At 42.3% G+C, this 16,041-nt stretch overlaps 1 protein-coding gene across 1 annotated transcript in view; it reads left to right on the top strand.

The window, feature by feature from the left end:
* The first annotated feature begins 1,978 nt into the window (after window positions 1-1,978).
* Window positions 1,979-16,041, top strand: part of LAMB4 (laminin subunit beta 4) — a 50,065-nt gene continuing 36,002 nt past the window's right edge. Inside the window, exons 1-8 of the mRNA XM_048945595.1 lie at window positions 1,979-2,257; window positions 2,519-2,597; window positions 8,206-8,266; window positions 9,533-9,690; window positions 12,929-13,064; window positions 13,989-14,062; window positions 15,086-15,274; window positions 15,761-15,824. Of these exons, the coding sequence (XP_048801552.1) occupies window positions 8,224-8,266; window positions 9,533-9,690; window positions 12,929-13,064; window positions 13,989-14,062; window positions 15,086-15,274; window positions 15,761-15,824 (664 nt within the window). The 5' untranslated portion in view covers window positions 1,979-2,257; window positions 2,519-2,597; window positions 8,206-8,223. The remainder of the gene's footprint in view (window positions 2,258-2,518; window positions 2,598-8,205; window positions 8,267-9,532; window positions 9,691-12,928; window positions 13,065-13,988; window positions 14,063-15,085; window positions 15,275-15,760; window positions 15,825-16,041) is intronic.

Here is a 16,041-nt window from a genome sequence, read left to right as displayed (position 1 = left end):
CTTTGGCATAAAGCTTCTTGAATTGTCTGTGTTTACTCAGCACAGGGCCTGCAACTATCAGGACACAGAGACACACCACAGTAAATTGTGACCTTCAGTATTTCTTTGGTTTTAATGTTCTGTTTTCCATTCTCTGTAATACAATTTTCCTGAAAACAAACAAACAAAACCATATTGCCATTAACAAACAGGTTTCCCAAAGTTTCTTTGAAGTTTTATTCGCAAATCATCATAAGCAGTGGCTTTTTTTACTTTGCTGTGTCCCAGCACAAAACCATAGTCTCAAAAAGTGTTCTCTGGTGAGGTGAGGGATAGAATTATTAGCCATTGATGGAGAAGAGGGCATTTCTGTTTGTTAATTGCATAAAAAGCACTAAATCTGTTTCAAGGATCAGGAGAAGGTCAGGATAAGCAAATGTGAGTTTATGTTGACAAAGACTACTAATAAATACTAGTAGTTTTGCTATAATCTTCTGAATACTCATCAAAACAGCTCAAGTTTTTGTATCCATGTGGTGTTACCAGTATACAGGTAGCATAAATGTTGGTAAAATTGACGCTTAGTCGGTAGAATGAGTTTCTCCAGATGTATTGCGTGTAGTTAAGTATATTTAATTGTTTGGGCTCTGCAAGAAATACATCTATAGAAGTTTCTTGAAAATTATTCCTTTGTTGTTCTGCCAAGTCAAACAGGTTGTAAGAAAATCTAGACAAATCACTGTAAAGGTTTTACTTTATAAGAAGAAAAAATTGCTTTGATTTTAATAATAAAGAACATTAACTCCATGTTTTTTGTTGTTGTTTCTTTGTTTTCTCTAACAGTATAGTTGATGAGATATGAACCTAGCAGAGATAACAACTTTTAGTTAAGCTTTATCTACCCTACGTGTTGTCTGGCAATCAGCAAAATCACGGTTTTAGTTAATTTGCAGAGCACTTCTGCAAGGCAGTCTGAAGGGGTCACAGTACCCTTATGGGAGCACTGCAACGTACCCAGGATGTCTAAAGAGCCCAACTCTGAAAAGACGTAGCATTTCTGCCCGGATCTGTGCAGGCAGAGAGTAGGGAGCCTGTAGCCATGCTTCCGATGTGTGTGGAGGACTGCGTAGAGGAAATGGACCTGGGGGTATTGATTGATGCTCGGCTGAACGTGAGCCGACAGTGTGCCCAGGTGGCCAAGAAGGCCAATGGCATCCTGGCTTGCATCAGAAACAGTGTTGCAAGCAGGAGCAGAGAGGTGATTGTTCCCCTATATTCAGCACTTGTCAGGCCGCACCTCGAGTACTGTGTCCAGTTTTGGGCCCCTCACTGCAAGAAAGATATTGAGGCCCTGGAACGTGTTCAAAGAAGGGCAACAAAGCTGGTGAGGGGTCTGGAACACAGACCATATGAGGAGAGGCTGAAGGAGCTGGGAATGTTCAGCCTGGAGAAGAGGAGGCTCAGGGGAGACCTCATTGCTCTCTATAACTTCCTGAAGGGAGGTTGTAGTGAGCTGGGGGTCGGCCTCTTCTCTCGTGTCATTAGTGATAGGACCAGGGGAAATGGTTTCAAGCTACGGCAGGGGAGATTCAGGCTGGACATGAGGAAGTATTACTTTTCAGAAAGGGTGGTCAGGCACTGGAATGGACTGCCCAGGGAGGTGGTGGAATCACTGACCCTGGGGGTGTTCAAGGAAAGACTGGATGTTGCGTTGAGGGACATGGTTTAGTAGGAGCTATTGGGAATAGGTGAACGGTTGGACTGGGTGATCTTTTAGGTCTTTTCCAACCTTAGTGATTCTATGATTCTATGATTCTATGATTCTATGATTCCGGGTAGCCCTGTGTTCTTTCAGCCTCCATTCCTGGACAACAATATTCCCCACACCTCTGGGCCTTTTCTACCTAGTTTTCTGTTGCAGGCTGCTTGTCTTTCATGATAGAGTAGACTGAAGTGCCACCAGTTGTAAACACCCATTCCCTTGACTTTGCAGCAAGGGGCTTGTGACAGCATTCACAGGCAGCCTGGTGGGAAAGGACCGACAATGCAGAAGCTGAGCAATTGCTGTTGAAATGTGCTCCTCACAGATGGCCAGCAAGGCAGGGTTTGCTTCTGCCGCCTTCTGCTAGAAAGAAGCTGACTCGATGACAGTGTTTGAAAGCAAGAGGTCTTTCCTACTCTCCAGATTTGCTGCTGACACTTGCTGAACTTGGCTGGTTTTCTGACTGCCTGGCAGTGACAACACTTCACTTCTGTGTGACAAGGAGAGAACAGGAAGGTGAGGGGAGATGCAAATTTTTCTGCTTTCTCCATCTGGTATAATTAAGTCCTCAACAGAAGGATAAAGCAGAGGTTATATATTCTTGATTGTGGACAAATCATATAATTACATGCACCTGTTCCCAGCTTTTGGGCACACTGTGTTATTGCTGTGCTACTGTTGCATCATTTATATCCCTGGAGTCCATGACAAAATCTTATCATTTTACTCATTTATTTTGTGCATGACTTATGTGTGATACTTCCTGTATTTGTACAGATTCCAGATGCTACAGAACAGACACAGATACAACTGAACACCTGAGAGTCAACCAGCCATCATTCTATCATACTTTTGGGTAATTAGCATGTGTGTATTGATAGATTTAAATACTCCCTGGAAGCCTTTGTATTAAGTTTAACTTGGAACTGAGGAATGGAAAATCCCCAAAATGTCAGTTTATCCGTAAGTATTGCTAAGTTAGGCAAAAGAAGGTATATGTACCAGTTGAGACTTTTGTGAGAGCATGGTTATAGAACATGCCAGGTACCGTACTTGTCACAGATGCTGGTGAGTATGGGTGGAAAACATCAGATTTCACAATTATTTTACAAGGCAGACCATCCTACTTCCACAGATTCCTGATGGACACCTGCTATCCAGCTTTATTTATTTCAATCTACACAGACCTAAACAGATCTAAACGGTGTATTTTTGTTCTGTTTTGTTCTGTTGTTTGCTGTCTGAGAAATAAGTCATTTTCATTTTCATTCCTTCTCATTTTTACTAAGCAAAATGGACATTTTATTCTGGGATAGTCTAATCCAAAATACCTCTTGTTTCAGTTCTTGTAAAAAAAAAATAAAGACAGGCTATGAGGGCTGCCTTTTTTCATTTCAGAAGCCCTTACTTTAGATGCTCCCAGGACTTTGGAAGAGCCAGCTTCCCTTGTTGCTTGGGGCTGCATGGTTGGTTCCAGCACAACCAGGGATGCTCTCCAGCCTCTGGCTCATGATGGTTCTGCACTGGGTGATCTTGCCGCTGCTGCTGTGGACACATTTTTCTCTCCATTATTTTCTCTCCTCAAGTTCATGTCATCATCCTTCCTATCTGTCAGGTTCTCTTCCCAGTACTGTACATCTCGTGGTTTATTTTTGTTGGAAGCTCAGGGAACTGACTGTGTTCCCTGTACTCCTTCTCTTGATAGTGCTCCGCTAGGTTTTGAATTTAATTCCCTCTGCTCCCTCCCATATGCCTTCACTTGCAAGCAGATGACAGTGTGGTAAATTTCTGTTATTTTCTAAGCCTCTAGGTCACAGATATTACTCAGGGGCCAGTGAGATTCTCTAAGATCAGGGTCATTTCTAAACAGCATAGTCATTTAACATTTGCAGAAGAGTTTGTTTTACCAAGGGAAAATAATTTAGGCTGACAGGTTCAGAAGATCTAATCATAGGTATTTAAAACAGAACATTGCTACAGTTATAAATATGGATAAAATTATCCATGTTCCTATTGGATTTAGGGGGAATCATTGTTTCAGGTTAATAGGCCAAGTACATTTGTTTAGCGATGGTCCAAGTTCCTTAGAAATAGAATTGTCCAGTTGTACTGCGTGACCCCTCCAGTTTTGAATAAACAAATAGCAATCAAGGTTTGTGCCGCACTTCTCATCCTGCCAGTCCTGCTGCCAGCTTGGAAATGTCAAGACCTCAGGAGATATCATGAAACATTCTATATTGAATGTATATATCTTGAACTGCACTTTAAAAATTACAGTGGTACTTTAAAGCAGAACAGTTCATCACCCTCTCTGTCTTTTCTCTCTTCAGTGTTGATTACTGCCATCAGCAACACTGTGCCTGCCAGGGAGATAACATTCAAGTTGAAACTGGATTTCTTGTTTGTAGTGGAGAAAAAAAGCAAACTTCAAATACCAGACTTGCACGCAAAAAGTGCAGGGCACCATGCATGTTGTGCCTTTTAGAAAGTGAAGAAGTGTTTCATGACTTACAAGTATGCTTTACATCCTTTTGAAAGGTGGAAAAGCTGTTCTAGATGATGATTAAAAAAAATTTTAACTGTAGGAATTTGCTCCAGGATGCAAAGCTTGCCTCATAGTGGGGCAGAGCATAAATGGCTGAATTTTGCCTCTTGGTAAATTGTTCGATCGTTTGCTGTGCCATACGCTTGGTCATAACGTTATTTCTGCCTGTGCCTTGGGCTCTTTCACAAACATCACTTCTTTCCTTTTCAGAGCAAACAAAAAAGCATGTTCTTATGCTTTCCGTAATGCTCTCTTGATCAAATATGTCAAATAAAATACATCTCTTACCTTCTCGTGAGCTTATGCTTTATTCTGGTTTTATTATCCAATGCTACATTCTGTCAGTATGTGGAATACCAAAAAATACGCGCTCCTTGCCTTGAGAAATGACACTTTAAACAAAAGGAATGCTGAAAGAAATCAAAGCAGGGGAAAGATAGAAATGTAGCAAATAGGTTTTGTTTTTCAGACCATTTCATTTGTGATTCTGGCTTAGTTCTTTATGGATTGGATTCATCTCAGTGAATCAATTTAAAACACAGGAACACTGCCTGTGAATGGGGCTGCACTTGCCTAGAGGAAAGCAGTAGATACCTCCAGAGGGTGACATATGCTTCTAGGTAAGTATCTAAAAGATGTGGTAGGATGGACCCTGTAGGAGTCCTTGTCTTTCTTCCCTGGCTCCAGGAAGCCCAGGTAACTTGTTTAGAGGAGGTTTATTTTTCTATTGGCAAGAAAAATCCCAGGCTCAAATTATTTTATTTCATATCCTAACTTCAAAGAAAAGCATAATTATTTATATACATTTTGTGATACTTTTGTCATTTTCATTGAAGAGAAAAAAATCATATACCCATAGAGGTGTTTATTCAACATATTAATGGGAGGGCAGCGTACACCTACACGGACTGGTGCCACATGCTGAAGTGTGACTGGGGCACCAAGGCTGTAGCCTCTGCCCATTCCATTTCCTCACTGCTGGTTGGTGTCTGTGAAATGAAAATATGTCCAAGTGCTTGCAGTTCTTTTCCTTTGTGTGTTAAGGATATTCCTAAGACCTTAGAAATTATAACTTTAAGACTTGTGATGACTTGAAAAATCATGCACCAACGCTGTCTACCCTCCAGCCAGCATGGGACAAGTGAGCATTATAAATCCAGATCCTTTACCATGGGAGAGATTAAAGAAGTGAGATAGAAGTTCCTTAATCCCTGCCTCAAGCATTTTAAAACCTCTTTCTTGTTCAGGGTCCGACATAAATCAAAACACAGGACCAGCAATATTCTGGAAATAAATCTTCCTTCGTATTTACTTCTCACATAACTTCTCTGCAACAAAATCTGAATTCCCTACCAAATGTGCTGATAAAATGTCAACCATTCTATAATTTAGTAGCATCACAATAATAATGCTTTTTTCAGTTATATGTCATTCTTTCAGAATGCATTTGAGATACTGCTTACAGATAAAAAGTAGAATTAATATCTTAATTTATCACTTAGTCTTTTTTTTTTAATTTTCAAAAAATAAATAATAATCATTATAATACGGACAAATTTAAATAAATAGTTGGTCAGGTATGAATACAAACAAAATTCAGATTAAATTGGCCTGAAAAAAGTCTCCCACAACTAATTTCCACGTGCACTTGTAGAAGATAATTTCCAAAAATGTAAGTGTATGCATTATTTCTGCTAGAGTGAGTTCTCACAGTAATAGCAGAGGACACAGCACTGAACACTACATTATGATCATCCATCTGTTTATTGTTTGCTTGTTTGTTTTTCTAAAAGGATAGGAGCTATCAAAAGTAAAGCAGCATTTAGTTTATGATGTATTTTGCACATTTAGAAAACTTTCTGTTTGAGGTTGTGATGCTTTACAGACAGCCATGAACTAGGCTTTGCAGGCAGACAGACAAGGACTAATAACAAGTAGATCAAAATCAAAAATATGTCTCCAAGGTGATATACTGTTCTGAAAATTGAAATCAAAGTGCTACGGGTTTGACAGAGCCATCCACAAATGGCTGCTGCTTGAGCACGGGTGGGTGTGCGCCATCTTGGAGCTGCTCCCTCGCAGTGCTTCTCAAGATGGCGGTGTAGGCCCTGCACCACGCTGCAGGTGCTTGCAGGTGAGGGTACAGGCAAAAACATCTGCTGAAAGGCAGCACTGAGGCTGTACTCAGGTTGTCGTGGTGTCTTTAGCTTTTGGTCGGGAAAAAAAAGGGAAGTAATGTTCACGCATTGACTCAGAGTTTGAGTTAACTTGAAGCTGACTTGTTACATCCACATGGGCTTTAGTCACAGCTTTTGAACAGGCGTATTTGCAGCCACCCCAAAGCCCAAACCCTGCTCTTTCGTCACTTTGCACCCCTGCTGTGAGGAGGACTTGTTTTCATTCTGCACTCAGTTAAACCAGTACCACTGGACTTCTGATGCTAAGTAGTGGTGAAGGCTCCAAGATGTGGCTGACAACCATTAAAGTTGTTTTTTAAGAATCCTTATCTTCTCACTGAAGTTGTAAGAACCTTTTCTGCCTGTCACAATATTCTTTCACTGCACGTACTTGCTAATGCCAGAAGCCCCATCAGAGTAACTTCACAAATCACCCCCTTGGCAGGTTGCAGGCCAAGTCTCATTCTCACCTACACCTTGGTGCCTCAGGGGACACGCGATCTTGTTCAGCTGAAGTGCACAGGTATGCCTTTACTTGCTTCTTGCATTCTGTGCAGTTCACTTCCAGCTGAAGCACTCGGCTGCTTGAAATACAGGTAAGACATCTCCAGTATTTAATTTTCCTGCTAAGTGTAAAACTGAAGTGTGTTGGAGTTTTGCTGGTCTTTGTCTGCTAAAGTGAGTCACCTTTAAAGAATATCATTGGTATGGAGTGTGAATGGGACATGTAATTACAAAGATATGTAGATCACTCCTGATTGCTGAAACAGCCACACAGGCATGTCTATTCTCTCATGTACCGATTGAAGTTGTGTGAACCAAGCCTAAGTGGAGCCTGTAAAATCTGAAATACTTCGAATGCCTTTGCTTATGTGAACAGTTGCTCTGTTCTGACACAGTGGGGTATTTTGTCTAAGACAATTTGGGGTGACACATGGGGATGCCAGCAGCCAGAGTGGCATCAGAACATGTTGATTCCATCAGTGCCTACAGATGGAGAAAGAGGTGGGAGACACAAAAGTGAAGTCAGGCTGTGGTTTGGAAGCTCTATATGGTGGAAGGATGCTGGGCCATATTTTCCATCCATTTCTGCCTTTTTTTTTCCAATAGAGTTCTTGTGTTAGCAAATCACACCTTCCTCTGCAAGAATGTTAGTAGGAAGGATGCGAAGTAAAAGCCACAGCAATCCTACCATGGGTTCTGAGATCTCCTCCAAACAAGTCTTTTGTGCTGATAATAACTTTATCTATTCTTCTTCACTGCATTTAAATATTTGGTTATACTTGTATCTCTAATGAGACTTTAGGCATTATTCAGTAGCATCTATGTTAGGATTTCTGGCTTTGTTTGAAGTCAATGCAAAGAAACAAGAACTTAGAGAGAAGGAGTTAGATCTCTGCAAATAGCTCTGTTGAATCTAATTAGGATTAAATAGTTTATATTTGAATACCACAGAAGTTTTGATGATAACATTTAATTTCTATTTTAAACTGTATATATATGTTTTATGGTCTTTTGCAAAAGTACATGTGAGGTATCCCTCTGCTTTGATCCCATTCTGAAAAAAAACCGTCACGAGAATTTTCCACCAGAACAAAGTCAAGACCAGTATTTGTTTTTAATCTTGGTGTTTCTACTGTGGTTCCATCCCTTTGCTGAAAGACAGCTCCATGAAAACCCACGCACAAGGCGTGCCCTGGGGCAAATGAGCCTTGTGTGACACATTGGCTCTTCTCTTCCAGCCAGATCAGCCTGACTCCATGCAGAGACATGAGGCTTGGCTGGCCCTTCTGTTGCACCTCAGTAAGTATATACAGTTATTTGGGCCAATTTTGAAATACTATCATGTCATTTATATGTTTCTCCAAGACTTCCAGGGTGCTTCATTTGTCTACACAATTAAAATGCATGAGACTTTGAGTCCTTGTTCCTTACGCTCCTGCTTAGGAGTTCTGAGTGATATGCAATCTTTAAATACAAACAAAAAGTGTGTGTTGTGACTAAGCCTGAATCAGGTCCTGAAAGGGGCATCCAGTATCTGCTGATTGCTAATACATGGTGAACCTGGATAAATAAATAAGGGCAGATTAACCAAACATATGTGTTGCTTTATATTTAGAAGTCAAGTTTCATTCAGTGCTTGAAGTATAGCCTGAGCTATGAACTCAAACTGTCCGTTGCAGTACTTTGTAGAAATATTCACAGTAAAAAAAAAAAAGAAAAAAAAGAAAATTTATTTAGTGCTGTATTTGCATTACTGCTTTTTGTGCTCCTATGGGATCTTCATTATTGATCGTTTTGTTTTTTTTTAACTGTACTTTTTATAACAAGTTGAGCCAAGTAAAACTGAGTTAGATGAAGCCTCCGAGGTACCCATTCCTGTTAAGGGTTTCAGGATAGAACTTGTTTAAAAGGACAAACCCTGTAAGGGAACTCTTGACATATTGGAAAGAAATAGTTAAAGTAGTTTCAGGCAAAATAAACCAAAAAAATCACACAATTATGTACAGAAGTTCAAATTATTCTGTTCAATTATTAATGACCATTCCATGTTTTGAATTGAAGGTGCTGGGACCAGAGCAGGATGTTCATTGCAAATCATCAGAAAATCATAGGCACCTCTGACTTTATTCCTGGCCTTGGTTTCATCAGTACAACTTTGAGAACTCAGCACAAACCAGAAGAATGAATTAGAATCTGGCTCTGCTCACAGTCAGTTGTAATGCCTGTGATTCTGCTGCAGCAGCGCTGACTCTGGGTATGGGATGGGATGCTTAGTACATTATTGCTGCTAGCAGATTGGCATCTTTGATGGACAGCAAAATGCTGAGAATATGATTTAGCGTACATTTGCAATATGCTAGCTCTGTTTTTTTAGTGATTTAGCAGCAGGTGTGTTCATGAGCCAAGCTCTTCCAGATTCTATCAGGTGATATGATTAAGGACAGGAGAACAGACAGAGGACAATTTACTTTTCTGCTGATGTTAGAACATCGCTGATTTTCTGTGGAGAGCATTGCTGAATATGTGAACCAGTTTAATCTTTCGCTGATCTTCTTCTGCACGCAGTGCTGGTGGGACTCCGGCAGGCACAGGATGACTGCAGGGCTGGGTCCTGCCACCCGGCCGTTGGGGACCTCCTCCTGGGTCGCAGCAAGCAACTAGTGGCCTCTTCAACCTGTGGAATGAACAGCCCCCAGAAGTACTGCATTATAGGCTACCTTGAGGTTGGTTTGCTTTTTATTCGTAATAAACGGAACTCTCCAGGCTAGCAATGTTCTTTTCTGTAAAAGGAAGCTGCCCAGACTGGGAAACTTCTCCTGGTCTTGTCTGAATAATTATCAGATAGCATGAAAGAAGCCTGGTGGAAGGCTGCACCTCGTTGCAGCACATAAGGAGGATTTGGCAAAAACAGCAAACAGCCTTCAGTGATGCACAGCTTCTCCAGAGTGAGAAATATCCATGAGATGCAAATGAGCACAAGGATATCCGAGGGAGCTTTACTTTGCCAGTCTTTCCCCGCTCAGAGATGAAGACCACAGCTGGCGCGTTGTGTGCGCTTAGCAGGATGGGCACAGTCTTTGACATGCCTTTGCTGGGGAACATGTGCCATACAGTGCTGAGACTTAAAGCAGCCTGTTAAGAGATTCGTGCCACGTCCTCACATGTCACTTGATGTGAAATAAAACCAGTGCTGATGAAAGCAGAAAAGCCACATCTGAGGGAGAAAACACAGTCTTTGGCCATCTAGGTGGATAGGCAGACACAAAATATGGGCAATCAAACAGATCCCTCCTGGGGAAGCACCTGTGGGGAAACTATGTGTCCATCAGGTGTTTGGAACCAGTGGCCAGCAGAAATGGACTTCCTCTGCTACACATCCAAGACTTGGCCCTGCTGAGCCAACATATCCTCTCAAGCAGGAATATTTTTACTAAGTACCATCTGCAAGGTGAAGAGGAAGTTAATAAAGTATCATTTCATTTATAAGCAATCAAAAATATTTAGTTTATTACCTTCTGGCAAAATGCTGTGAAATATTTACAAAGTAAAGCTCTGCCATACTGAGATGACACTGAACACTGCTCCCAGTTACTCACTGCAACTGCATTTTTCTGCAAAATGTAAATAGTTCTTTCCACTTCTGAAAGCTCTTTTGAGCTTCTCTTCACCTTTTGCAGTTTTTCCCCAGGTTGTTTGAACAAAGGAATTCTGGGCACTCTGTGGCTGTGCTCTGAGCCTTGGCTCAGCTTGGTAGCCCAGCACAAAGAGTCATCTCACTTCTGGCTCTTGGCTGGAGGACTTCCTTCTTTTTCTTTTTAAGATGAGATCAAAGAGTGATAAAAAATTGATCTTTTCACTTGCCTGTACTTATCCTTTGAATTATGTAAATACAGACTCAAGAAAAAGAACAGCTGTTCCTGCAATAATCCCTGTGATTTACTGCTGCCTCAACATATCTTGACCCCCAGTGACTGCCTTCTGAAGGCGATGCAAGTTACGAGCCCTGCTGCTTCCCAAAGCTGAATTATGCTCTGGCAGTGTGACTTGTTGTACCAGCTCTCCTTCTATGTATCTGCTACCTGAAGTATGTTACAGAATTCCACTGAAATCAGTACTTCCCACCAGTACTCCTGGAGGCAAGCCAGGAAGCTTTGCATTCTTCCTCCCCACATTCCCCTTCTGATGACCTGTGTCATGACAAGGGAACTGTGGCAGGAACAAACCTGGTGTATGAAGGTTTGCCAGTCAATGTGGCAAGCTGCCAGAAGCCCAGACTTGGTTGGAATGTTTTAATGAAAATTCAGATTGAAAAAATCAGAGTTCAACTTCTGTGCATTTGAAAAGAAGCACTTTTGAGAACAGTGCCTTATTTAGAATAATGCCTCTACTTGTTTCTAAGCGTAGGTTAAATGGGTTTTAGCCCTGTAATTGGGCTTACTACTTACATGTGTTTGGAAAGGAAAAGTACTTCATGCTGCGGAGTGTGCTTCAAGGGCAGATGGGATCTGGCAGATGTGCCTATAAGGACATGCATGTGCTTGTCATTTGGGGCACAAAGAGATTTTCATGGTGCAACCTTAAACATAAATGGAACGAATGTCACATAGTGTGTCTGTATACACCAGAGCATGGGTGTACACAGTACCAAATGCTGAGATAACCGGAGCGCTCCTTATTGAAGCTTGGTGAAGTGAGATGAGTGGTTTTTGTGCTTCTGCCTTGTCTTACAAGTTGTAACTTCATCATTTATAGAATCATAGAACCACAAGGTTGGAAACGACCTGTAAGACCATCTAGTCCAACCGTCTTCTCATCACCACTGCTACCACAAGCACTAAACCACATCTCGCAGCTCCTCATCCAGGTGCCTCTTGAACACTGCCAGGGACGGCGACTCCACCACCTCCCTGGGCAGCCATTCCAGTGCCTGACCACTCTCTGAGAGAAAAAAGTTTTTCCTCATGTCCAACCTAAACTCCTCTGGCACAACTTGCGGCCATTTGCTCGGGTCCTGTTTGTTGCCTGGGAGAAGAGGCCAGACCCCTGCTCACCACAGCCTCCCTTCAGGAAGTTGTAGAGTGCAATGAGGTCTCCCCTGAGCCTCCTCTTCTCCAGACTGAACAATCCCAGCTCCTTCAGCCGCTCCTCATAAGCCCTGTGCTCCAGACCCCTCACCATTTTCATTGCCCTTCTCTGGACACGCTCCAGGGCCTCAATGTCTTTCCTGTAGTGAGGAGCCCAAAACTGAACACAGTACTCGAGGTGCGGCCTCACCAGTGCTGAGTAGAGGGGGACGATCACCTCCCTGCTCCTGCTGGCCACACTATTTCTAATGCAAGCCAGGATGCCGTTGGCCCTCTTGGCCACCTGGGCACACTGTCGGCTCATGTTCAACCGAGCATCAACCAACACCCCCAGGTCCCTTTCCTCTTCACAATCATCCAGCCACTCATCCCCAAGCCTATAACACTGTATGGGGTTGTTGTGGCCAAATCAAAACAATCCTCTCCCCTGCTCCAGTTCTGCTCACAGAACTGCCTTCTGTTTTCAGCCAACCCGTCAGCTTTGGACAAAGTGCTGGACTGGTACCTCCTGATTCCCCACTTTGGGTGCTGCTGACATCCCAGTTCTCCACTCCGCCCACAGAAGGCACTGGTTGTGTTGGTGGTATCAACCCAGATCTTTCACATTTTGTCTGGACCCAGCCTTCCCTTCCACCTGTACAACAGCATCTGTCTGCTGCTCCTGGCCAATGTGCAAAAGAGAGAGAAAAATACAGACAAATGATGTAGGGAATGTTCCCCTTGAAGGCCCCCTTAGGCCTTAAGGAGCCAGTCTTCCCCTGCAATGCCTCTGCTGCCTGACTCCAGGCCAGAGCCTGCACACACACAAATACACATCTACCAAATCTTTCGAAAAGAGACCAAACTCATCTTTTATTCTGCTCTTTTTGTTTTCTAGGCTGACCAGAAGTGCTTTGTCTGTGATTCTAGGTATCCATATAATCCCTATACACAACGCAACAGCCACATGATTGAAAACGTTATCACAACTTTTGAGCCAGATAGGAAAAAAAAGTGGTGGCAGTCAGAAAACGGTAAGTTTCCTTGACAGAATGTTGCTGCTTGTGGTTAGATTTACTTCTGTAATTATTCACTACTTGGCCTTCATAACGAATGAACAAAGCCTCACATACTCCTTGAGTTAGCAATACTACAGGACTTTAACCTATTCCTCTGTAAAAATATTGGACTTTAGAAATTCTGTTTTTCTACAGACCAATTTTAAGCACAGTGTCTTCCAAGAGCTGAGTGGAAGACCTGCAGCACTGTTTTGTGATATGCAGTGGGTGTACATTATTCAAGGGTACCTGCTTTTCATGGAGATGTAGTTTGTTGCACAAGGTATGTTTGCCTCCAGATGTGTAAGGACAGAGTAGTACCCAACTAGAAATTCCTAAGCCCTATTGTTTCCTGGCATATAGCAAGGCACTGTCACCAGTTTGGGGCCCCACTGTCAGTAGAGCAGTGGGCCAGTTGTGAGAGGATCCCTTCTAGCTCTCCCCACCTTTCCTTTGAGATGAGGTCTCCTGATCTGATAATTCTGCTCATGATGAATTTCAACTCTGTCGGTATAGAAGGATTTAACAGATCTATTTTGTGTGAATACCCCATATTTTTATAAGTTTGTGTTTCTGTCAGAAACAAAGAAACTCATTGGATGACTTTTAAAAAATTCACGTGGTTACAGGAAGACATACACCCAGAACCTTGCCATCACCATCTCTTGCCATCTGAATGCTGAATGACCTTCAGCTATTTCACACAGCTCCAACTTCCAGCACTCCAAGTCTCACTGCACGCACAGTCCCAGAGGGAGCTGACTTGGTCTCCCAGGATGCCTTAGGGAGCCTGGTTGCTTTGGCTGGAAAAGGCATCTGTGAATTCCCCAAGGAAGACTGCATTAGCAGCCCCTACAGTGTGTGATTTGCGCTCTTCACTTCATTTTCATTCTTTTTCAGGTGTTGACCATGTCAGTATTAGACTGGACCTAGAAACTTTATTCCAGTTCAGCCATCTCATCCTGACCTTTAAGGTATTATATGCACATCTTTTTTGTAATTTTATACACTGATTCTTTAACCACAGGAATAAATTGCTTAGGGAAGCAGTGAAAGCACCATCCCCAGAGGATTGTAAGAACTGGTTAGATAAACACCTGTCAAGTATGGTTAAGTTGTAGATGATCCTGCCTTAGGGAAAGTAGTAGGCTGAGTAGCTTCTCATTCATGTGCATTCCTGTCCTATTTTCTATAAATCTGATAATTAAATCTGAAAAATAAACTATGAAATTAAGTCCAAATACTTTTGACATTTCTATGTGAGATGGTTCTTTCAAGTTTAATTCTATCTTCTTGAGCATACCCATTGTGATCCACTTAGATGACTACAATTTTTTTATTTTTTTATTTTTATTTTTTAACAAAATTCCTGTATTGTTATAGTGGATTTCCTTACTTAAAAATAATCTACTTATAAAATAATCTCCTGCGCAGCCTGATCTGGTAGGTGGTAATTCTGCCTACAGCAAGGGGTTGGAACTAGATCAGGTCCCCTCCAAGCTAAGCCATTCTATGATGCTATGATTCCATATGGAAGATTGCCCTTCTCTTCTCCTGAGGGGGTTGAGATGAGGCAAATGGCTTCTTCAGTCTCATGCAAATAGTACAGTGTGTCTGCAGGCTCTCAAACATAGAAATATAGTTGGCAGCTGTTGGCATCCCCAAACAGGACTGTCAACACAACTATCCCCAAGATATCCAATCAGTGCCTCACAGAATCACAGGATGGCCAGGGTTGGAAGGGACCTCAAGGATCATGAATCTCCAACCCCCCTGCCACATGCAGGGCCACCAACCTCCACATTCAATACTAGACCAGGCTGCCCAGGGCCCCATCCAACCTGGCCTTGAACATCTCCAGGGACAGAGCATCCACAACCTCTCTGGGCAGTCTGTTCCAGCCCCTCACCACTCTCTCTGTAAAGAATTTCCCCCTGACATCCAACCTAAATCTCCCCTCCCTCATTAAGGAATTCTTGAAATAATGTTTCTTGCAGACATTTCGGCCCGCAGCAATGCTGGTTGAGCGCTCCATCGACTTTGGTCAGACCTGGAAAGCGTTTAGATATTTTGCACAGGACTGTGCAGCTTCTTTTCCCAACATCTCTTCTGGTCCATCAAAGGGTGTGGGAGACGTCATTTGTGATTCAAGATATTCAGACATTGAGCCCTCCACTGAAGGCGAGGTACTGCCAAGAGTCGGTGACTGAGATCATGCATGGCTAGCATTCAGGAGCTGAGGGTCTTGCTTTTACGTCCGTCATATTTACTTACAGAGATCCTGAGTTATGAAGTGCTGTTGACTTTTCAGGCGTAAGAGGGAAAATCACAGCATTTTACCCTCAGTTCCATATCCAAATGAACTCATAAAACAACAGGCAAAAAGTCTTCTAGTGCTCTTTCCTGTTTTCCCATGAAAACATGTTCACATGAAAGCCATTCCTTATAACAGCTCTTGATTCCCTGTCAACCTCTGCCACTGAAGGGCTTTTTGCCAGCCAAAGCCAGACTGAAAATGGGAGAGAACTTGCTGAACTGGGGCCAAGACTTTGGTTTTAATTTGATGGGATCAGTAAAGTGACATCAATAACTAATAGATCTCAGGTAGTAGAATTTATATGCAAAAAGAATATCTTCCATGACTTACAGAGCTGTTTTAATCTAACTTGCAGGTTGTCTTAAAAGCTTTGGATCCTAGCTTTGAAATAGAAAACCCATATGTGCCATATATCCAAGGTAAGAACAATGCAAGTTTTCACCAGTGATACTTTGCGGATGTTGCTTACTTTGCACACCGAGAGGAGCAAAAGCTCGACTGGTGTTAATAATGATGTTGAAAAATATGTACCAAAGGATCATAGGAAGACATCTGTACTAATAAATTTTAAAAGGGCCAATCCTGTCCCCTAGCCCTACAAACAAATGACCCAGCTCTGTACAGCCCATCCATGTA

This window comes from Lagopus muta, chromosome 1 (assembly GCF_023343835.1).
Source record: "Lagopus muta isolate bLagMut1 chromosome 1, bLagMut1 primary, whole genome shotgun sequence".
NCBI classification, from domain to species: domain Eukaryota; kingdom Metazoa; phylum Chordata; class Aves; order Galliformes; family Phasianidae; genus Lagopus; species Lagopus muta.
This window is presented reverse-complemented; position numbering and strand designations above follow the sequence as displayed.